Source organism: Trichinella spiralis, assembly GCF_000181795.1.
Source record: "Trichinella spiralis strain ISS 195 chromosome Unknown Scfld9, whole genome shotgun sequence".
Taxonomy (NCBI): Eukaryota; Metazoa; Nematoda; class Enoplea; order Trichinellida; family Trichinellidae; genus Trichinella; species Trichinella spiralis.
The window spans coordinates 1,245,548-1,266,383 of NW_003526948.1; the positions used below are offsets into that span (position 1 = coordinate 1,245,548).

Sequence of the window (20,836 nt, forward strand, 5' to 3'; positions counted from 1 at the left end):
ATGCGGTTTAAACGGTACAAACAAAATGGCGAGTTTGTTAGAGTATGTTTGCAATAGTTTTGCTTCGCTGGACTTTTTTTTAATTAGCATGCAGTTTTGCTGTATCTGATTTATTCACTTTTATTCACCTAAGAATGCTTTTTGCAGCAAAGCAATTAGATATTGAAAAAAGCAATTTTGATTTACTTTAATTTGATTGTGATTTACTTTCTAAACTGCAATTTTGTTGCATATTTGTGCAGGATGGTTATGTGAATTGTCTGCGTTACGCTGACGAAATAACATCGCGTAGTCTGCCACCGCCAACACTACCTTATGGTATTAATCGAAAAATTAGTCACAATTATTATTATGATCGAGATGCCCGTCGTAGTGTTCAGCCACCTCGTTTGATCGGTGAAGATGTCTTGCAGTTAGCAAGTTCAAAGTAATATGTTATATTTTTATTTATTTATTTATTTAAAATCTGTAGGGATTAAAAAATTTTTTAATTTTTGATTTTTGTTTAGAAAAGACAATAAGAATGTATTCATATCACTGCCGTATCCAGTTCCAGGCGTTGGATATGCGTGGAAAAGAGATGCTTCTGAAGAATTGAAGCAAACTAAATATGATCCATCTTTGAAAGAATTGGAGCGTTTTGATGCGAAATAATATTCTTATTTTTATTCACAGACCCTTTCATTTATTTATCAATAGAATTTGTATTAGAAAAATGCAGAAATAGAATGATAAAAGTGAAATTTCAAAAGTATCATTGAGTTTACTTTTGCCGTGTGTAAAAAATTTTTTCTGAAATAATGTGCAGAATTTTGCCCTTTCATAAATCAAATGATAATATGTGAAAATGAATAAATTTAAGAACGTTATTTTTTATCTGAGTGTTTATTTGTTTGCGAAACCGTTTTTAAAGATTGTCTTTTAAAATTATTCATTTAAAGCATTCACTTGTGAAATGTAAAAGCAAATAAATGTAAATTACTTTTTTACCAATAATTTTCTAATTAATGATAAATGAATTTAAGTTTACATTTGAAGTTCAGCTGTTCATTAATGCATTATTGATTTAAAGTGTTCTGTAATAAATTTAATCAGCTTATGGTTCAAACATGCATTAGCCTTTACCAAATGTTCCTCACATTTATTATTTACAAAATGAAATAAGCAGATGACTCATTTTTTATTGATATCGATCAGTTATCAATAGTTAAAAAATATGATGCAATTGACTAAATAGAAAAGTTGAAGTAAAAACTTAACAGTGAAATAAATATATACATATATATAGTGCACACAAAGCAGCTGAAAGTAACCAATTTCAAAGTTTTGATTATCATGTGTTTTTTATAAAATAATGGCGTGTTTTATCTGAGAAAAAAAAATTTAGACGAGATTTGAATTGTAAAAAGGAAATTTTGCATGTAAAATTTCATTATTAATAATTTTATTATTCATTAATAACAGTGTTACTGTTAAATTATTAAATTTATGAAGTATTTAGTTAAGAAAAAAATGAATGTATCTATATGTTTATTTATTGATGTATTATTAGCAAAAATTATAATATAATGCAATTAATAGTAAAATTATATGCAGATATTTGCTTTAAAAAATGAAATGAGGCAATGATTAACAAAAACTATATTTAATTTGAGTTCACATGCAACGTTTGCAGTTATTTTTTACAACAATGGCATAAGCAGTTTTGAATGATATTTAATAAAATAAGTAGATTTTCAGAATTCAATACGGCAGAAGCAAAGTCGAACAATTGTAATTTCATTACGGATGACAAATAGCCAATGTTATTGTGGCAATTTCCGCACCCAGCTCGTTATTCAAGTGTTAGCATTAAAAACGCTTCAGCGCGGCTTGGATGTTCAAATAAAATAAATTTCCACTGCTGCTAATTACGCAAAACACCACTGCTGAATGTACTACACACTGGCACACAACCAAACTGAATTGCCTGCTGTCCACGTTGCTAACAATGTCGCATTTTACATATTTTTTTTATTAATCGGAATCTGGGCGTTGATGTTCAACTTGATCTTATTGCTAATAATTAAAAAAGTGAATCCTATAAAGCCAAATTTGATGTTCATCTCAGGTAATTGCTTTTCAATTTAATGAACTTCTTAACGTGCTTTATCAATATAGCAATTTCATTCATACTTTCAAAAAATATTTTATCTGATATCAAGAAAATAATTTGGTTATTTTTCATTCGTTTTGGAAAATTCCAAGCTTCACCATATTACCAAAGCTTCAAAAGTTGTTGACTCGTTAATTGTATTAAATTTATGTTTAGCGCTTGCTATTGCAAATATTTTTGGTGGAATGGGTTGTATAGCGGAAAATACACGAAAATTTGTTTATGGTTTTATTCACCAACCTTCGAAATCTACAATTGGCGAATGCTTTTCCAGCTCTCCTCATTTGTGCCTTTACACAATCGCTTATTCAATATTTACATATTTTCAACTTGCAGTTGGTTTGGAACGCTTGTTATCTTTTTATCGCCTTGGATTGCATTATGTGATATTTACGAAAACTCGGGCAAAAATTATCTGCCTAGTCTGCACATTACTGTCATTCATCATTCCAATAATAATATTCATTAATGTTGGGATGAATACTGGAAATATTGTCACAGGTCGCTGCAGGTCTGGTGAAATTATTTCACAACAAACTCTCGACGGAAATGCATACTTCCTGTTCTTTCTCAATGCAATTAGCATTATGATTTTTATCTGCACACTGTCATTTTTCAACAGACAGGTAAGAAAGTCTTCGTTTAGAAATTTCTTCAAAATTTAAATAATTTTGCACATATCACATTTACGTGTCTATTTTTAGAAAAGTTAATTACGAAAGTTTTTCAATTGCATCAGTCATTTCTATGTTCATGACATTTGCATGGCCAGCAAAATTGCACAGCATTGAAAATGTTGCGTTTTTCTTATTTGTCTAGCAAAAATTGGAACCTCCACTTATTGCACATTTGTTTATCACATCTTATATATAAATGTTCTGTAGAAATGCAAATTTGTGCATGGCATAGTGGCTGTTGTAAGCCTGTAAGAAATTCTTTGTCCAAGTCGTTCATAAGTTGTGGAGTTGATGAACAGCTCATGCTGTATGTATTTCACGTGAAATTAGTTCTTTTCTAATGGAAAAGTTTAAACTGATTATAAGCATTTTTAATAATCTTGAACAATTTTACCATGGATTAATATTATATTAACTCGATATTATGAAGCATTCAGAGCATAGCACATCATTGATCCTATAATACTGATGAAGCATCAAATATTAAATTTCAAGTCAGACAGTGCATTTTACTTTTTGTCACTTTTTTTCACATAAATAGTCAATAATGTTTAACTGATTAAAAATAGCTGCATACAGTTTCTTTACAATTTATTATTTTGTAGTAAGAAAAGGAATTTATAAATGAACTAATTAATAATGCATACTGGAAATAACATTTAAAAGAATATTTCATATTTAAAAAATAAGTTGTAAGAAGAAAAGAAATCATGATTAATTAAAAAAGGTTTGATAATTTTTCAATTTTTTACATTTTTAGAAACGAGAAATACGAACTGAAATGCGCATTCTTCAGCTGAAGGCAGAATTTCGGATAGCCAAATGCGTTTTCAGTGCGCTGATGACTACGGCAATTTGTCAATCACTGCCATGGGCAATTATATATATATTTCCAAAAAATCAATATACACTGTTTGCTTTTGATTTTCTTGGAGAGCTTTCATCGCTCAGCTGGCCCATTACAGCTTTAATGCTTATGTTTATGCATCCAGATTTAAGCCATGATGCAATGAAGAAATTCAGATGGAACAGTTGCTGCTCCAAATCAACTTCAACTTCTGTCGTATACATTGGAGAATAATCGTCAATATGAAATATATCACATCATTATAACTTACAAAATGTACGTTGAAAATAATACAAAATGTCATATATTAGTAAATGATTTTACAAGTTCATTCTTTGAATACTTATAAAAGCGCTGCATAGTTTGACAATACAAATGATCATCAGTGAAATTTTTAAATGAGGTTACTTTTAGCTTGTCACTTGTTTTTAATTTAGCTACGCATTTCAATACTATCAGATGTATTAATATGAAAAATAACTTTTCAAACATCTTTTTGTATTTTTGCTTTGTGACATGCTTCTGGAAAATGCTAACATTCATATTGCATATATTTTTGTTGAATTTACATTCCACATGGGCCACCATTAAATTACTTAATTAACTTTTTTCACATTTTAATGTGCATAGTTTTCAATTAATGGCAAAAAGTGCAAACTGAATTTTTTATTTATAATACTGTCAACGATGCTGTTGATGCAGCATGTTGAAAATGAAGAAATCAATATGATGCCATTCGTGTGCTGATTTCGTTGTCACGGACACACGATTGTCATGGAAACAACGGTTGTAGCTATTTGTGCTCTTAGATTTGCTTGAACAATGTCACTTTTTCAAACTAAAGAACTGTGGCAATGCAAATTAAATGATGCTGCTGATTCGAGCTTTTTGTGCCTTTCGGTTGCTAATTTAATAGGGAAATCAGGTTTTTGCTTAAACTTTTTGAATACGCTTAAACATTCAAATAAACTTTTAATTTTAAGATCAAATAATAATTGGCACCAGCAATGGTTTTCTACACATTTATGAACCTTGTACAAAGCAAGAAGAAATTTCCAGCTTAAATCCAGCAGACTCTCACGATGGATTGCTTTTAGTAAAAGAGTTGAAATATCCCATCCTTCAAACTTTATGTGGAAAATTTAAAACGTAGAAGCTTCAGTTTTTCGTTCATAACATCGTACTACTGTATAATGTTTCGTTTAGCAATACTAACAAACTTCAGTTGTGCATATTGCACCAGAAAAGCGTTGCCGTATATTCAATGCAAGGTAATGTTCAATTAAAATGTTTACAATCATTTATTCAATTTAACTTTATTGTAAAATACATTTCAGAAAGATTTAGTAAAACATTCTTACACGGCAAAGATTACCATCTGGAAATCCTGTATGAATATCCCCTTTCACACAATGCATATAATATGATTAGCGGATCTCTCAATGACCATGATGGTATGCACTTGTTGATTATACATCTTATATAGATCCATTTTTTATAATAAATGTTACAGATTCCAACTTCATATGCGTCCAATCACTGGATGGAGTTTTATATATATTCGAGCAAGAAATGAATGCTTTCAGTCATTATCTTCCAGATTTTCTTTTACCAGGACCTCTTTGCTTTTCCAATGAAGTTAATCTGTTTCTAACAGTTTCTTCTACATGGGATGTGCAGACATTCAAGTAATAGTTGATTTGAATTTTCATCTTTTTCATACTAATTTATTGTTTAGATATGAGAAAATATTGTTGAATGCCAACAGATTGTCTACAGCTGAAAACAAAGCTGATGAAAAAAGACAACTGCTAATAGTAATGCATTCATCTTTTTAAAGTATCCTTACATTTATTAATATTCCTCAGCAAATATGAATTGAATTCTTTAATTTGAAAATCAAAAGATTTTTTAGTAATTTAAAATATCAACTGCTTTATAATTTTATGCATAAACTGGTAAAATAAAACCGTATAAAACGTCCAGAAGGATTGTTCAATAAAAATAATCATTTTGTTTCAAAACTATTTACAGTATTTATGAATTTTAGCCTGAATGGCAATACTTATTGGGAGAAAGAGCTGTTGAGGTGGCAGCAGTTGAAGATCCCACAGCTTTGTTTTCTTTTATCATTTTAGGTAATCAATTTGAAGCAAGCGTTTTAAAACTCAAAAGAACAACATTGACATTCCACAGATGAAAGCATATTTGATGCAATTGTGCATTTGCTTTGAATTTTAGGAGAGCAGAATTTGTTTTGTTTTTCCTGCAATGGTGCCCTTGTTACAATGAAAAGACTAGATTATGCTCCTTTGTGCCTACACTTTTATGGATTGAGTAAGCGAATATAAAAAACAAAATTACATTTTCAAATTCCACTCTTGCACACATGAATTCATCACTTGATCAATTAATAAGCATTATATTATACACATGGTACTTTTTAAGCGCAAGATTCAAAAGTCCGTTACATCACTACAACTGATGATGGAACAATGCTATTTTACAATGATACAACGCTAAGATGGGCAGCTAAACTGCCGTTTGTGCCTTTAAACTTAGCACTTGGTAGAATTAGGTAAAATAAGTTCATGCTTCTTTAAATTTAATTCCAGTAATTAATCCTGCTGAAGAATGCTTTGTATAATTCTGGTGCTACTGCAGTTACTTTCTTTCAGAGGCATTGATGGTGTGATTGTGGCCTTAAGTTCAACAGGAAGTATTCATTGCGTATATCTTGGTACTGATCCAATGATTCAACAGATTAGATTGAAATGGCACTCTACAGAAACTTATGAAAAAAGATTAGAAGTTTATAAAGAAATGACTCATAAAATGAAACGGTTAAAAATGAAAGACGGTAAAGTTTGAAGTAAATAAAGAAAATGCATTCTAATATTAAGAATTGCTTATATTTTAGATTTTATAGAATCTAGAATTCAACAAAAAGAACTAAATGTCGATATATTAATCATGAACAAATTTCACAAAGAATATGTAGGGGAATAGCTTGGTTGATACTTATATATATATATATATATATATATATATACATATGATCCAATCTTTAGAAATCTTTGATCCAATTTGGTGCTGAAGAAGAACTTGAACCAGCCTTTCTTATTAAAGTAAGCTTTTGCTAATCAGAATGCTTATTTGTACGTCAACGTGGCAGTTGTTTAACCGAACTGATAATTAATCATTTACCATCAATTTATAAATCTCTAATTGTAAAATGTGTTGTAGTATATTTAAAAGATACTGATTAGAAGCATCATATCATTTTGTATTTTATTAACACAAACATTAGCACTTGATGTATGTATTCTACACCTGATATAGGTGACAACAGATACTGTAAAATCATTGGAAAATCAATACCTATTGTTCAGACCATCAGATGCTGTAAGAATCGTTCCACAATTGGTGCATGTGCCTACTGCTGGTAAGAACAGTAAAAAAAATCGTCAAATTCCCACATTTGTTTGAATTATTTTGCATGCATTATCAAACTATGACGACAGTTGCAATGGAACACATGCAAAAAGCAACTTCAAAAGCTGATTTTACCCTTTTATTTGATTCCAAAGTTTAGAAAAAACACCAAATTACTTTACTTGTACTTTATGATTTAATTGCATGCAACAAATGAAAGTATACTATCATATTTTTAAGAGAAAACGTATGTACAGTATTTTAAAGTTTTCCCAGTGGTTGGTGCAATTCCAGTTGATAGTAGCGTTATCCTGGAAATTTATTACAATGCTGAAAATGGTGAATTCAAGCGATTTATACAACTGTATTATAATTGATTTTGCATGAATAAGGTCAAATCTTTTCAGGAGAACAGAAATTGTGGAAAGAGAATGTTGATCTACCCTTACTGACGTTCTATGATAGATGTTTAACAAAAAAAGTAGCCAGACACAAAGTAACGTTTGAAATAAATAAACCTATAGTACCGTTGGATAAATTATTTCACGGTATGGTAGCTTAACAAACTGAATGTGCATCCATAAACAGAAACTGATAATATACGTTTCAGAATTAACTGGAAGGGGAAATATTGATGAAAATAATAATGCAATTGGTTTAAGGCAAATATATGGACAAGGAACACCGACATTCATATTAGCATCAAAATCATCAAGTAAGCCATTCAGTTATCAGTAAAAGTTTTAAAATGTATAAATGATGTTTATGAGAAAGAAAAAATGAACCTAAAAAACTATTTCAGCAAAATATCGTATTCAAAGTGAATCATTAGAGTCACTTTGGTTTCCAACAAATGAAATCATGAAACGCCTAAGAAAAATATACAGCAGCGATGATTTTGAAATTAAGCTGACAAGCGATATTCCTTTAAAAGAATATTTTTCAATAGTTGAAAACTTTGTACAAGTAAACACAAACTCGAAAAGTTGAATAAAGCTCACTACAATGAATCAATGACATTCATTGCAGCTAACAGAGAAACGTTCTGCCAAACGTACTTTGATTAATAAAAAGGCCGTTCAGGTACGAATAGTTCAACGTCAGTTTTTCATTAAACTAAAAGACATCCATTCCGGATCGTTGGCTGATCTTCATCAGGTGTTGCAGCAAATGAATAAAGAAGTAAGCATTCATCATAAAATTCGTTGAGGCTTCATTTTCTTAATGTTTCAGATAATTCACTTATTAGAAGAACATTCTAAAATTAATGCTTCACTGAAAACTGCTTTAAATGCTCTTCGAGCAGGAAATCACTTGATGTCTACACTTATATGCTACAGTTATAACCTGAAAGGACGAGAAATGGAAAGCGTTGCAAAAGTTTTGGAAATATCTCCGGATGATGCATTTGGAGAGGTAAATATCACCCCCTGAATGCATTTTCAAATAATAACTATTTTAGAATTGGCTACCAAATGTGATTGCAGGGTTGGAATCTCTTCAACAGTCAGCGGATAATCCGAAAAATGTAACACTTTCAGCTTATGAAGAAACTTCAGCTAACGAGTATTCGCTGTTTGAGCAACTATTAACTTCTTTAGTAAAAAAATTACAATCTGGGGAGAAGTTAACTTTGTATGAAGATAGTCCTGCAAATTTGAAACAATCTAATTGACATTATACCAATTTTAGTGATCATTTTTGAGCTCAATAAAAGTTCTCGCAAAGCAAAGTTTTCTTTCACGGCATACAACTGTAACAAGTTTAATTCAAAATATAAAAAGCATTAAAAGCAATTAATTATTCTTCACTTACCTTGACTGTCAGCTTTAGTTTTACAATTGATTAGAATTAAAGCGTCGCTTAAAGCAAAAAGTTGACTGCTTTCATTAAAGATAGTTTTAATTTTCATTTTGATTAACAGTTTAAATTCAATTCTGCTCAGTTCATTATTATTAGTAGAAACAGTAGTAGCCGTAGCAGTAGTAGTAGTAGTAGTAGTAAATTTATAGTTATTGTTATATCATTACTCCAAATGATAGCAATTTTTAATACCTATTTGAGGGATGTAAAATTCCGTAATTGATTAAATGTTAGACGATTTATTGAAGCTGTCCTTTGTCCAATTACTGATTTTTAATCACCATGAAAGCAGCATATTCCATTTCCCTAACGTTAACAAGAAATGCATATATATATATATACGTATAATAATTTAACAGTTTCAAAGGAAAAATTTAGTAAAATTTCAAAATATCAAAATTTTACAATTAGTAGCCATCGGAATATGATCAGGTGTTAGCATTAAAAAAACTGCAATCATCATGCATGCATCGTTTGTATGATAAAGATTTTATAAAACGCATAGTTGGATAATAATTTTAACAATGAACAATCATTGTATTGCTTAAATTTCGCAGTGTCTTGAAGAATGCGAAGATAATGTATAACTGTGATGAACAGAACGGCTTTAAAAACTGGATAGAAAATGGAATAACATGAACAGTAGGAAAGATTAATAGCAACTATAGAAAACGAAATAGGATAAACCCGAAGCAGGTTTCATTCAGTTGATTCAAAAATATATTGATTGCTCTTTGCAATGTAATAATCATCATTTATCATTATCGTAATCACAGATCATTTCTTGATCACTTGTTGAAAAACAACGGCTGCATTGATTGTAAAATGAAAAATAAAAAAGTAAAATAGAAATGAAAACAATTTTTTACAATCAGTGAAGTACAAATCAGCCGAACAGTATACTGCTTGTAGTGAAGAACAAGAAAAAATATTGCAGCTGAAAAAATCTGCCATCAATGGATGTCAAGTGTAAAATTTTCAGATAATAATTAAGAAAGAAAGAAGGAAACAGCTTTTAAAATGGCACATTGCTCGTAATTGATTGTGTGCAAAGTTTAAGATTGACGTAATAAAAGAATAAAATGACTTCATTACTGCACACTGAACAGCAGCAGTTTGAAAAAATGAAAACATAATTAAAATGTGAATTGAAGAATTAACAACTTCCAGAATTTTATAAAGAATACAATTTCATATTGTCAATACATTAGCCTGCCTGAAGCAGCAGTAATGGATATTTCAAATCCACTTGATCTTCAATCATCTATTCCATAACCCTAAAAAAGATCGACTTATCTGTATTAACATATAATAACATATAATGCAAGATGTTATTTAGCATATTGATCCTCGTTATTGTTATTATTATTATTATTATTATTATTAATTTAGACGCAAATAAACCCTTCAAAATATTGCACTAGCATGCAACTATGTAAAGCGCCGGTGAAGTCCGCAACATGAAAAAGTTGACTGTGTAAAACACTGCTTCAACAATACAGTCGACTGTACAGCAGTACAATTTCTATCACAGAACATCGCTTCAGTACAATTACAGACAAGAAGAAGATAAATATAATATAAGATGTAATGAAAGAGACAACTGTCACCATGCACCAAACAGACGTTTAACACTAAGGTTACCCATGAGAAGGATACTGTCAGATCGCTTAGAATTCACAGGATAGTTCAATTTTTCACAGACCATCACAGTAGAAATGACGCTTCTTTTTCCTACGCTCCTTGTAGATGAAAGCCATTTCGATTGAATGTGAAAAAGCTAAGCTGCGGCTTGACATTATCAAATTAAAAGCAAAAAGACAATCTGTTGTCAGCGTAAACTATTTGTTAACCCACCCCTTACTTGTCAGTGTTCGAAATATAGTAGCAGATTAGTACGGTTTGCCGACGTCTTTGGGTCTTTTCAGCTGCACTTTCAATCGCTTCATGCCAATCTGAAATCCGTTCATTGCATGGATTGCCGCTTGAGCGCTAACAGCATTGTCAAAACTGACAAATCCTGAAACAAATAAACAAACAACCAAGCCATGTTTGTTCTTTATTTTTCTCGTTATTCAATTCAAAAAGCCTAAGTGAAATGATTAATTCATTTTTTTTGCAAATTTAACAGTGCCGTCCGTGCGCCGTGCACAAATGCAATAATAATATTGAACATTACGATCAAATATAACAACATATAATACAATTTTTAGCATTCCGTCTCAAAACTGAGTCTTCTATTTATCGCCATGCAGTGCGTGAAACTTCAATTAACATTTATATTGATTCAAAATCAATAACAACGCAATATCGATAATTTTGCATATTATTCCACTTCATTTCTAATCGCTTAGTTTAGTGAAGATATAGAACACAAAAACGGCAATGTTCACTTGATCATTTTCTTTTAAAAACTCTACTCATATATATACATATATATGCAAATTGTACAAGTGACCGTTCTTTGTTTCAACTTCAATAATCAGCAAGTGGAACTTTAAGTTTAATTCAAATAAGCCTTAATGATAATGTAAGCTAACCAAGTTTACCCTATTGAACATTTTAATAAAATGTCAACGGAGTGAAAATAATGTAAAAAAGAAAGGAAAGAGTCCATTTTTGCATGGAATTTCACATTTCTCTATTCCAACAACTTACCAAAGCATTTGCTTTGATTTGTCGCTCGATCGATAAATACTTTTGCTGAGATGACAGGGCCAAAGGGCATAAACATTTGCATCAGTTCAGCATCGCCAAATTCTTGTGGTAAATGGTAGATAAACAAATTGCAGCCATCCGGCCCTAAAATGCAATAACATTTGTGCGATTTAAAATTTGCATACACTGATTGATAAGATAATTTTCAACTAATTGTTAACCAATATTATTATTCACGTTCATGAAACGCCTCATTTGGAAAATTGTGATTATTAATTTTGAAAATTCTTTTATAATTTTAAAATAAAAAAAAACAATAATATTAATTCGCAATTAAGAATTAATAATTAAACAGACTGTACTTAATTCGTATTTAATCACACATTAAATTACAAAATTTACCTTCTTTTTGAGTTTGTTGAAACAAAGTTGCGTGTTGAGCAGCAATTACTTGCTGGAATGCTTGGCCATAAGCAGCTGGGTACGCTGAAAAGAGGAAAATTTGTTTTCAACAAAATGCATACAATTAGCCAATCAATGTCAATCGATAGCGTTAAATGAAAAAAAAAATTTTTTTTTCTTGTCATACTTGCTGCATTTTGATCATAAACAAATTGCGGTGTTCCTGTAGTATATGCTTGCAAAGTAGCAGGAAATGGAGTGTTAGCAGAATTTGGATTTTGAGATAAATTTTCACCATTGGTAGCTAAAAGTGAAAAGTATATTTCAAATATTGACAATAATGGAATTGTTGCAAAGTGTTGTAAAAATTTTACGCGAATATTGAGTGATACCATTCGAATAAACAGCTTCTCCTCCAGGTGTAGCAGCTTGAGTAACCGCCACAGGTAATGCTGTAAACGCCGACGGTGATGGAATATTTCCTGCAATAGCACCATTCAATGACTGAGCTGCTGCAGCTTGAGCGGAAATGGGCACTGAAAAACAAAATATCTTCCAATTCCACTTGTTGACTTGGAGCATAAAATGCGCTATGCGTATGTGTATATAATTTTTTACCCATTTTACCCAGTAATGAAAACTTCGGTGCTGCAAAAATTAGTTTTATAAATTAAAAATACTTTTGCAGCACTCGAAAATTATTAACAATATTACCCGTACCGGCACTTGGCAATATCGGTCCGGCTGCAATGGGCGCAAGTGAAAATGCGGTGCCAGGAGCTACGGCTACCGGTGCTAAATAAGCTGCTGCACCTTGAGCTGCTGCCGTGTTCGCTATCAGTGCAGCTTGTTGATTGATAATCTGGAAAAAAAGAAGAGCATTAATAAATTATTAATTTGTGAAAAACTTTTAGAACAAAACAACAAAGAAAAAGAAGCGATATAGAAAAAAAATATGTACATGACAAATGCAAGCAATTTGATTGCATTGCGGAAATTGAGATAAACAATTACCTGTTGATAAGCGGCATTATAAGCTCCAATTTGATTCAACACAAGTGGATTGATAAAACCCATCTGCGCGGCCATCTGCTGCATTCTGCGTAATTGGCGCTCTTTCTCGGTATCAGCAAATTTAACTACCAAACTTGAAGATGCGCCCTGAAAGATACATTTTTTTTCCTTTAAATAATATAAAAACAGTAACTTTACATTCAAACCAACTCACCGGCATTGTTTGACTACCGTGGAGAGCGGCAATAGCAGCTTGAGCTTCTAGATGACAGCTAAACTTTACAAAGGCACAACCTTAAATTAAAAAAATGTGAGGATAAATAAGTAATTTGAATGAAAAATATTTCACCAGAAGAAAAAAAAATAGTAGTACCTTTGCTGGTTCCATCTGGGCCTCTCAAAACGGTGCATTCTTCAACATGACCATGCGGTTCCATCAAGTGGCGCAAATCGTCTTCCGTTTGCTGCTTGGAAAGCATGCCGACAAAAAGTTTACGATCCTCTGAAAATTACACAGAATAAAAAATCGTATCATTTGCATTTTTTTTTCAAAATAATTACCTCCACGACTTTCACTGTCAGCGGGTTTGACTTGCATAGGACGATTCATCTGAAATGAGCGAACAGTTGAAAATTTGCTGATTGCAGTAGTTGAAATTTCACATGCATAAATTCAATAGAAAAAGCAACAATCATTGCAAACAGTGCAGAAGAAACGTATGGAATAGTTCGCGAAATCAAAAGTAGCACGCAAATTTATTCTGATACGTGAATGTGTGTTTTAATTAAAAAAAATGTTTTTTCTGAAAATCAGAGCTGCAAATCAAACTATAATAAATAATTTAAAAAATTATAAACACAATGGATTGTATAAACAAAGATGGAGAAGAAGATTCTTTTTTTGTTACAATGCCAGCAATTTCGTTGCTCGTTGTTTTGCTAACAAAAAAAAGTAAAATGAAAAATTATTTTTTTTTTGCAATCGGCTGAAACTGTTCAGATTAAAAATCACCATTGGAGATAAAGTTGATTTTATTTTCTGAACGAGTGCAAATGCTTTTTTGGAAGAATGAGCCATAATTTCCAGTAGTTGGTCAGTGAGTGGAATTTAGCAAGTGCAATCTTGGAGGAGTAGGGGATGTTTAATTTTATAGAACCTGACCATTGTCGCTTGTCTGCACAAGCTGCTAGAAAAATTCGATTTTTTTTATTATGGGAAGAACCGAGCTCATGATGATGATGATGATGATGATGATAGAGTATTGATTTTTTCTTCAAAGAACAGCAAGTGAGATGAATAGATATTTGCAATTATATATATATATATATATATATATATAACAAGCAGTAGTAGTAGTAGTAGTAGTAGTAGTAGTAGTAGTAGTAGTAGCAGTGGTAACAGTAATAGCAATAGTAGTAGTAGTAGTAGTAGTGGGATAGCTTTTTTTCTAAAAAAAATGTTAAAAGAACACATTGCCTATTAAAGAATATTATCGTTAAATTGACTATTTTATTCAAGTATTTATCTGTACCTTTGTGTGTATAGTTTTGAATAAAATTAAAAAAAATAAAAAATGAACCTAGAAATCAATAGATAAAAATGGTCAGCTGAAGCTGTTGGATACTTTACAAGGTGAAAATATTGCCAAGTTGTTGGTATGGTGGTAGAAAATAAAAAAAAGTATTGTTACAGCTAAGCCAGCATTGTCGAACGCAGCAGCAATTCTATGGTTAGAAAATTGTTTAAGCGGAAGTCAGTTGGTGAAAAGCAAGATTGATTTCTTTTAGTCTTGACAATTGGTTTTGAATTTGAAGGTCATCAGTTTGCGGGACGTTGAACATGAAGCCCCATGAACCAATGGTGTCCGCGTGAAGCTAGCCAAAATTTGCAAAAGCTCATTTGGACAGAAATAATAGATTGCCGTCTGGGGACAACAGCGACACCAGTGATGCCAGTTGCTTAAAGCCATTACCATCTGCTCACCTCATATGTCCTCGTCGGTCGACGGTTTTGCACAATGAAGCCGCTCAAAAAGCTGAACGGCCCACCACTAAACTACAATAACCAACACGCAAGCAAGACAATAACATCGTCATTGCCGCGTCTGCTCAATCCCTTCTCCTCTCATTGGCAATAACTGCTACTTACTTCATTGTGAAGCAACCGACAAAGCTGATCATTTTCTAATTTTCAATACTCGATTATTCTACTATTTTTTTTAATCATCGATGTCATTAATAAACCTACTTTATTATTATTCTTTTTTATAAATAATTCTTATAATATATTTATTTTTTGTCTTTTTCAATCAATTTATCAAAGCAGTGCAGTTTTAAATTTTACAATCTACAATAAATTTTTCTTTTCATGTTTCAATTACAAGGATGGAAAAAATGTATCATTTAACGATTGATTATTTTCGAAAAAGATGGCATTTTTCTGTACTATTAAAAAAAAGCAAACTTTATAATGAGGATCAATTGAAATGAAATTCTAGAGTAGAAGATGAAAATAGTAGATGATAGAGAACAACAAGAAGTTGGATATTAATTAATGCCAAATCACTTACGCGTTTGTTTCATGCACTCAGTTTGTTTTGATATCGTGAAATTCGCGACATTCAAACAACAAATGACAGTGGAAGAAGATAAATTGGACACACGCTTCTGAATTTGAAGAAAGATTTGAAATAAAGAAAATCAAGATCATCATCTAATTTTAGAAATCCTTTCAAGTTGTTACGTATTTGAAAATTTAATCCATTCACTACGTCCGTGGTAAAGAGGTGTCAACTTATTATTATTATTATTATTAATTTTCTTCTTGCTTGTCATGCTTCTGTGTAATAAAAGTTGAAAAACAATTTTGACTGAACAACAACTGACAAGAAATATATGACATGGATAAGAAATTTTTGGAAAATTGAAAGAAAAAAAATAATAAGTTGAAAAGATGCAAAAGTTGTCAATTTTTAAATTGCAAAATTTAATAAACTATTTTGCTATTATGAATCGTTGGAAAGAAAAAAAAAGTAATTTTACAATGATCCCGATTTTTGTTCTTGTTTGAAAAAAAATTCTCGACAAACAAATGACGTCATCAAGTTGTGTATAAATTGAAATTTGAAATGTTCGTGATAAAAATTTTATAAATTATTTTTTTGTTTAATAAAAAATTAAATTAAGTGGAAAATGGGAAATTACCTTTTGGTGAATGAGGAAAAAGTTCGCTGTTGCATCGAGTAGAAAAGGGAGTACGCGTTGGGAACCAAAATGGCGGGTCGGTTTTTTTCCGCGTTTTGAGAAAGATAAGACGAAGACGAACAAAACCGGTTTGTCGTTGGATAAACGACCGAAAATCGATTGGAGAGTTTACAGAAAATGGAAGAACTGATACAAAGATGAGCAAATGGAGAACGAAAGAGAGCGAAAGAAAGTAAGAAAGAAAGAAAGAGTAGCCAGTTCCTGCGACATGAAATGGCAAGTGGAAGAAGAAAATCGAACCCAGATAAAAAAAAAGATTGCCGTTTCCATTCTACGCTGGTTGAATATGAATAACAAAAAGCAGCACAGATTTTTCAACAACATATAAAACTTCGATTCAATAGAAAAACGTCAAAGTTTCAACTTTTTTTTATCAACAAAAAATAATAAATCAGAATATTATTTTTGTTTGTTGATATTTCTTTCATGTTTGCATTTGTAAAAGTTTTTTGCATATATTCTTTTTTGTCAGTTAACTTTTGCTGATGCTCGGATTATGGTAGATGTTTCGAAAATTGTCGTGAATGTGCGTTTGAAAAAAGGAGAAAAAACTAATAATAATAATAATAATAATAACCAACGTCGATCGATTGTAGAACAAATCAATAATAATCCGCAGAAATGCTTCATCATGCCCTGATGATGATGATGTTTTTATTCAAAAAACAGTTTCCAACTGTCGACTGAATTGTCAATGAAAAGTCGACTGTGGACGGCAACAAACCAACCCAAACAACAAAACAATTAATTTTCACTTACTCCTGGTAGCGTCTTTTGATCATGCAGTACCGCTTGACAGCGTAGGGCGCTTTCGCGATGGCAATAAGTCAAAAATGCACATCCTGAAATAAAAATTATATCAAGTGAATTTTCACTTTTTCATTCTAACCTTTATGCATGCCGGTAAATTTATCTTTCAAAATTGTAAATTCGTATATTTTGCCGAATTGTTCAAATAATGTCCGAAGATCTTTCTCTTCTAAATTTCGTGGTATTTGTCCAACGAATAATTTGATCGCATCCGCATCTTTGATCGGAAAACCGTTACTGTCGACACTGCTTGCGTTGCTCATCAAGCCGGGACTTGTGGTCGATTCGACGCTGCTGAACGAACGACACAAAGGATCCATGGGACTTTGACCAGTCGGCTTTGTATTATCTTGTTGAACCATAATCCGCCGACAGTTCGACGATAAAAACAAGCCCAAAACTGAACAGCTAATGACAACTGATCAGCTCAAGGTTTGTCAACACGCAGCGGTAAAGAGCAACGGCCACTCCCTGCCCAGTGAACAAACAACGTTCAGTGCTTTCCGAGACTCATTAATAATTGTCGTCGTTTTTCTCTCTGCTCTGCGTCGTTTCCATGGTTTTGACCAATAAAAGCATCCCCATCGATTTGGCATCCGATCCAATAGGCGGAGCTTCGACATCAAGCACGCCAAACGGTCGATCGAAGGAACCCCAACAGATGGCCAAGGCATTGGCACTCTCGTATTCGATTTTTCCTCCACACACACACACACACACACACACCACACTACACACTACTCACTTGCTATTCAAGCAATAATAATAATAATCTCGGCCGTCCTTGCTGCATCCATGCGTTGCGTGTCTTGTCAGTTTTCTATTTCAGCGCGGTTTTGAAAATCGATCGACCGCAAGCTTGCTTATTAGTTTATTTATTCGACTGGCGACAATTCTGCCAGACCAGACCAGACAATTCTACTTTTCACTCATTTACTACCACAATCGACCACAATTCTTCTCCAACTTCTACGCAACTTTATGCAAATTATGCAACACTATCTGCATACTTATTTCCACTTGCCATTTTGTAAACAAACAAAACTTGTTGTTCATTTGCAATTTTTTTTCCACATTGAAAAATTACCCTACGTTTATAATTACTAATTCGTTTTAATTTGATTTACTGTTTTTTTTTGTTATTGAAGAAAAATTTCTACAAAACGAATAATGAATTTCATAACAAAAAATAAACAGGAAAAAAATTTCAATTTTAAAACTTTTAAATTATCGTTTGTTATATTTTTGTTCAAATTGATGTTCAGTAAATTATTTTCATCATTATGCATAAATGAATCGAAAATAAATATCAAATTATTAAATTACATTGTCTATTATTATTAAATAATAAAATTAAATACAACTATTATCGGTTTTGTAATATGCACTTGCTTTCTATGGCAAATTGTAAAGTTTGCAGATTAAAGTATATACAATTTGGCGGCAGTCGTTGTGATTGGTCGATTTGAATTTTCGGTAACGCCTATTGTTCTACATTGTTTAGCACTTTTAATTATGCTACAACTTTCTGTCGTGCAGCGTATCACTCTATTTCTATATTAAAAAAATAATAATAAATAAACTGCCGTCACTGACAAATCAGAATTAATTAATAAAAAAATCTGGTCCCACTTGTTTATTTGCTCTGGTTTTATATTTTAATAATCGAAAATTGATAAAATAATCAATTGTGCACCGTTTTTTAATTTATCATTTTATCAGAAAACAAAAATGGATAATTTATAGACATTTCCAACTATGCGATCGAAATTTTAATAACTTTTTTATGGAATAACACCTGCATTACATATTAAAGCCGACAGTATGTTCATGGTTTACAGAATGCATTGTTGATTCATAAAATTTTCTGTTTACGCCAAAGTATTCCATTGCGGACGGTGCAGTTGATGTTTGATTGATCTGTTGTGCTCGTCTCTTGGTTTTTTTAATTATAAATAGTAAGTATCCGCTTAAGCGGAATGAGTATTTTTCAAGAATATGAATCGATTTTATATTATCATCAGTCATAAAGTTTCTCATCCCAGCACTGCCACCATTGCTTGAAAATTGTTCTAATGGAAACAGTGCGCCTGGATTTTATGAGCATTTTATGTTGTTAGCCAAAGGGTTTTTTTCAAATTTCTTTTGTTTCTTTCATTTACAGTTCTAATGGTCAGTTGTGTATATTCATAATTTTTATTGTTCCGTTTTGTGTTAATTCAAATGATTAACATGTTTATTATATTAGAAAGTGATTTTATCAGTTGACAATGGCTTCAGCGGGTGGTGAGAAAGACTTTTACGAAATTTTGGGAGTGGAACGAACGGCGTCCGAATCCGAGATTCGAATGGCCTACCGTAAATTGGCTCTTCGTTACCATCCGGATCGTAATCCAGGCTCGCAAGAGGATGCGGAAAAATTTAAAGAAATTTCCGTAGCCTATGCGGTGCTTTCCGATTCGAACCGTCGCCATCGCTACGATCTCACAGGGCCGGCAGATTCGTTGAAAGAGTTCGAAGTTATTGATCCAAGCGAGTTGGGCTATTTGGGAAGAGCTTTCGGTGCGCTTTTCACGCAGCTCAACATTCCAATTCCGACAACAATTTCGCCCAAGGTTATCAGCATGGCCGAGCAAATCATAAAAAGCAACTTTTCCACCGACATTCCTGTAGAAACTTTAAACTTCGGCTGCGTATCCAATTGTCGCGTTGTTACCCGTGAGGCGAAGTTTTATCGAATCTCGTAAGTGTATACATATATAATTTTGCTCGTTTCTGCAAATTCTATAATGTGTCAATTTCAGCATATCAGAAGAGGATTGCAAGAAGGGTATAATAATTTCGTGCCGATCGACAGACATGAGCAAGTTCAAATTAATCTTGTTCGACAAAGAAGGATGTGTGCGAACAATGTGGGAAAGTCAGAAGCTGAAACGTTACACGTCGGCAGAGGCGTTTTCATTGCCGTTCGATGTGGTGCGAATAACGAATGTGTTCGAATTGAATGTTCTGCGAGAATTCGACAAAGAGGTTCCAATTCAATTTCACCTTCTGGATGGTTTGCAGACAGCCCAGAATATTAAAATACAACCCGGTGAACATCTGATATGTATTTTCGGTGACAACTGGTTCAAAGATACCAACGTCAAGGTGAAACTGTTGACTGCCGAATGCGACACGGTTGCTTTTCAAACTATACGAAAATGTGAGGAAAATTTGAAAAATTACAAAGAAGAGATGAACAATTTTAAAACGGAATTTCTCGACGCTAAGAAACGCTACGAAACGGCAGTGGCGAAGTTGGAAAATTATGGCAAAGAAATCACCGACAATTTGTCTCGTCGAGAAAGCGCTTACGCAGAATTTGTGGACTCTTCTGCTGCAAAATACGTTATGAAAGTGGAAAAAAAGCAAAAAAATTACGGAGGCGGTCATTTGTTTAATAATATTTTCGATGCTATTACTAGTGGTATTCCAAAAAATAGTAAACATTAAAAATTTGATTAAGTAAATTTTCTTTTTGTAAAATATACATTACCAGTGCTGTGTGTTGTTCATTCACAACTTCTGCATTCTTCCGATTGTGATCTCAGATGCGCTGATATATATATATATTTATTTATATTTACTGTAAATGTTTCAATTTCATCCTCCTTTCATAGATAGCAGTGTCAGTGAATGAAAACAAATCATACCATCATCATGATTCAT

The 20,836-nt window shown here is 32.1% G+C and overlaps 8 protein-coding genes across 8 annotated transcripts; 6 read left to right on the plus strand and 2 right to left on the minus strand.

Moving 5' to 3' along the window:
- On the plus strand, positions 1 to 654 carry Tsp_11812 (NADH dehydrogenase [ubiquinone] 1 alpha subcomplex subunit 7). Its single transcript, XM_003371339.1, has 3 exons — positions 1 to 42; positions 243 to 427; positions 510 to 654. The coding sequence occupies exons 1-3, from the start codon at positions 1 to 3 to the stop codon at positions 652 to 654; spliced, it is 372 nt and encodes a 123-aa protein (XP_003371387.1).
- A 1,278-nt stretch (positions 655 to 1,932) lies between these two features.
- On the plus strand, positions 1,933 to 3,913 carry Tsp_11813 (conserved hypothetical protein). Its single transcript, XM_003371340.1, has 3 exons — positions 1,933 to 2,110; positions 2,312 to 2,781; positions 3,593 to 3,913. Exons 1-3 carry the CDS (start codon positions 1,933 to 1,935, stop codon positions 3,911 to 3,913), a joined length of 969 nt encoding a protein of 322 aa, XP_003371388.1.
- Positions 3,914 to 4,501: 588 nt separating this feature from the next.
- Tsp_11814 (conserved hypothetical protein) lies at positions 4,502 to 9,126 on the plus strand. Its single transcript, XM_003371341.1, has 19 exons — positions 4,502 to 4,604; positions 4,663 to 4,775; positions 4,905 to 4,950; positions 5,017 to 5,133; positions 5,193 to 5,367; positions 5,418 to 5,496; positions 5,730 to 5,817; positions 6,128 to 6,257; positions 6,358 to 6,544; positions 6,751 to 6,807; positions 7,022 to 7,124; positions 7,355 to 7,453; positions 7,522 to 7,662; positions 7,725 to 7,829; positions 7,917 to 8,080; positions 8,144 to 8,296; positions 8,348 to 8,530; positions 8,577 to 8,689; positions 9,039 to 9,126. The coding sequence occupies exons 1-19, from the start codon at positions 4,502 to 4,504 to the stop codon at positions 9,124 to 9,126; spliced, it is 2,244 nt and encodes a 747-aa protein (XP_003371389.1).
- A 1,743-nt stretch (positions 9,127 to 10,869) lies between these two features.
- On the minus strand, positions 10,870 to 13,661 carry Tsp_11815 (putative RNA recognition motif protein). The gene is made up of 11 exons (XM_003371342.1): positions 13,613 to 13,661; positions 13,425 to 13,553; positions 13,245 to 13,345; positions 13,052 to 13,198; positions 12,752 to 12,899; positions 12,611 to 12,685; positions 12,412 to 12,573; positions 12,225 to 12,341; positions 12,038 to 12,121; positions 11,636 to 11,779; positions 10,870 to 10,997 (listed from the first exon to the last, which is right to left on the minus strand). Exons 1-11 carry the CDS (start codon positions 13,659 to 13,661, stop codon positions 10,870 to 10,872), a joined length of 1,284 nt encoding a protein of 427 aa, XP_003371390.1.
- A 251-nt stretch (positions 13,662 to 13,912) lies between these two features.
- Tsp_11816 (conserved hypothetical protein) lies at positions 13,913 to 15,116 on the plus strand. The gene is made up of 6 exons (XM_003371343.1): positions 13,913 to 14,003; positions 14,397 to 14,482; positions 14,636 to 14,707; positions 14,745 to 14,781; positions 14,875 to 14,920; positions 14,969 to 15,116. Exons 1-6 carry the CDS (start codon positions 13,913 to 13,915, stop codon positions 15,114 to 15,116), a joined length of 480 nt encoding a protein of 159 aa, XP_003371391.1.
- A 1,943-nt stretch (positions 15,117 to 17,059) lies between these two features.
- Positions 17,060 to 17,487, minus strand: Tsp_11817 (putative RNA recognition). The gene is made up of 2 exons (XM_003371344.1): positions 17,205 to 17,487; positions 17,060 to 17,157 (listed from the first exon to the last, which is right to left on the minus strand). Exons 1-2 carry the CDS (start codon positions 17,485 to 17,487, stop codon positions 17,060 to 17,062), a joined length of 381 nt encoding a protein of 126 aa, XP_003371392.1.
- Positions 17,488 to 17,681: 194 nt separating this feature from the next.
- On the plus strand, positions 17,682 to 18,159 carry Tsp_11818 (conserved hypothetical protein). The gene is made up of 2 exons (XM_003371345.1): positions 17,682 to 17,809; positions 17,955 to 18,159. Exons 1-2 carry the CDS (start codon positions 17,682 to 17,684, stop codon positions 18,157 to 18,159), a joined length of 333 nt encoding a protein of 110 aa, XP_003371393.1.
- A 348-nt stretch (positions 18,160 to 18,507) lies between these two features.
- Tsp_11819 (putative DnaJ domain protein) lies at positions 18,508 to 20,620 on the plus strand. The gene is made up of 5 exons (XM_003371346.1): positions 18,508 to 18,537; positions 19,158 to 19,252; positions 19,290 to 19,338; positions 19,390 to 19,868; positions 19,930 to 20,620. The coding sequence occupies exons 1-5, from the start codon at positions 18,508 to 18,510 to the stop codon at positions 20,618 to 20,620; spliced, it is 1,344 nt and encodes a 447-aa protein (XP_003371394.1).
- The last annotated feature ends 216 nt before the right edge of the window (positions 20,621 to 20,836 follow it).

Coding starts and splice junctions, on each gene's coding strand:
- Tsp_11812 (XM_003371339.1), top strand. CDS start 1: ATGCGGTTTAAACGGTACAAACAAAATGGCGAGTTTGTTAGA. Junction 43..242: donor AAAATGGCGAGTTTGTTAGA/GTATGTTTGCAA, acceptor ATATTTGTGCAG/GATGGTTATGTGAATTGTCT. Junction 428..509: donor TTGCAGTTAGCAAGTTCAAA/GTAATATGTTAT, acceptor ATTTTTGTTTAG/AAAAGACAATAAGAATGTAT.
- Tsp_11813 (XM_003371340.1), top strand. CDS start 1,933: ATGTACTACACACTGGCACACAACCAAACTGAATTGCCTGCTGTCCAC. Junction 2,111..2,311: donor AAATTTGATGTTCATCTCAG/GTAATTGCTTTT, acceptor ATTTATGTTTAG/CGCTTGCTATTGCAAATATT. Junction 2,782..3,592: donor TGTCATTTTTCAACAGACAG/GTAAGAAAGTCT, acceptor TTACATTTTTAG/AAACGAGAAATACGAACTGA.
- Tsp_11814 (XM_003371341.1), top strand. CDS start 4,502: ATGTCACTTTTTCAAACTAAAGAACTGTGGCAATGCAAATTAAATGAT. Junction 4,776..4,904: donor CTCACGATGGATTGCTTTTA/GTAAAAGAGTTG, acceptor AACAAACTTCAG/TTGTGCATATTGCACCAGAA. Junction 7,663..7,724: donor GTTGGATAAATTATTTCACG/GTATGGTAGCTT, acceptor TATACGTTTCAG/AATTAACTGGAAGGGGAAAT.
- Tsp_11815 (XM_003371342.1), bottom strand. CDS start 13,661: ATGAATCGTCCTATGCAAGTCAAACCCGCTGACAGTGAAAGTCGTGGA. Junction 13,199..13,244: donor TGAGTTGGTTTGAATGTAAA/GTTACTGTTTTT, acceptor TGTATCTTTCAG/GGCGCATCTTCAAGTTTGGT. Junction 12,342..12,411: donor TGGTATCACTCAATATTCGC/GTAAAATTTTTA, acceptor TTTCACTTTTAG/CTACCAATGGTGAAAATTTA.
- Tsp_11816 (XM_003371343.1), top strand. CDS start 13,913: ATGGATTGTATAAACAAAGATGGAGAAGAAGATTCTTTTTTTGTTACA. Junction 14,004..14,396: donor TGTTTTGCTAACAAAAAAAA/GTAAAATGAAAA, acceptor ATATATAACAAG/CAGTAGTAGTAGTAGTAGTA. Junction 14,708..14,744: donor AAAATATTGCCAAGTTGTTG/GTATGGTGGTAG, acceptor GTATTGTTACAG/CTAAGCCAGCATTGTCGAAC.
- Tsp_11817 (XM_003371344.1), bottom strand. CDS start 17,487: ATGGTTCAACAAGATAATACAAAGCCGACTGGTCAAAGTCCCATGGAT. Junction 17,158..17,204: donor ATTTACCGGCATGCATAAAG/GTTAGAATGAAA, acceptor TTTTTATTTCAG/GATGTGCATTTTTGACTTAT.
- Tsp_11818 (XM_003371345.1), top strand. CDS start 17,682: ATGGTTTTGACCAATAAAAGCATCCCCATCGATTTGGCATCCGATCCA. Junction 17,810..17,954: donor GCCAAGGCATTGGCACTCTC/GTATTCGATTTT, acceptor TTTCTATTTCAG/CGCGGTTTTGAAAATCGATC.
- Tsp_11819 (XM_003371346.1), top strand. CDS start 18,508: ATGCACTTGCTTTCTATGGCAAATTGTAAA. Junction 18,538..19,157: donor TTTCTATGGCAAATTGTAAA/GTTTGCAGATTA, acceptor TCAGTCATAAAG/TTTCTCATCCCAGCACTGCC. Junction 19,339..19,389: donor TTTTTATTGTTCCGTTTTGT/GTTAATTCAAAT, acceptor TGATTTTATCAG/TTGACAATGGCTTCAGCGGG.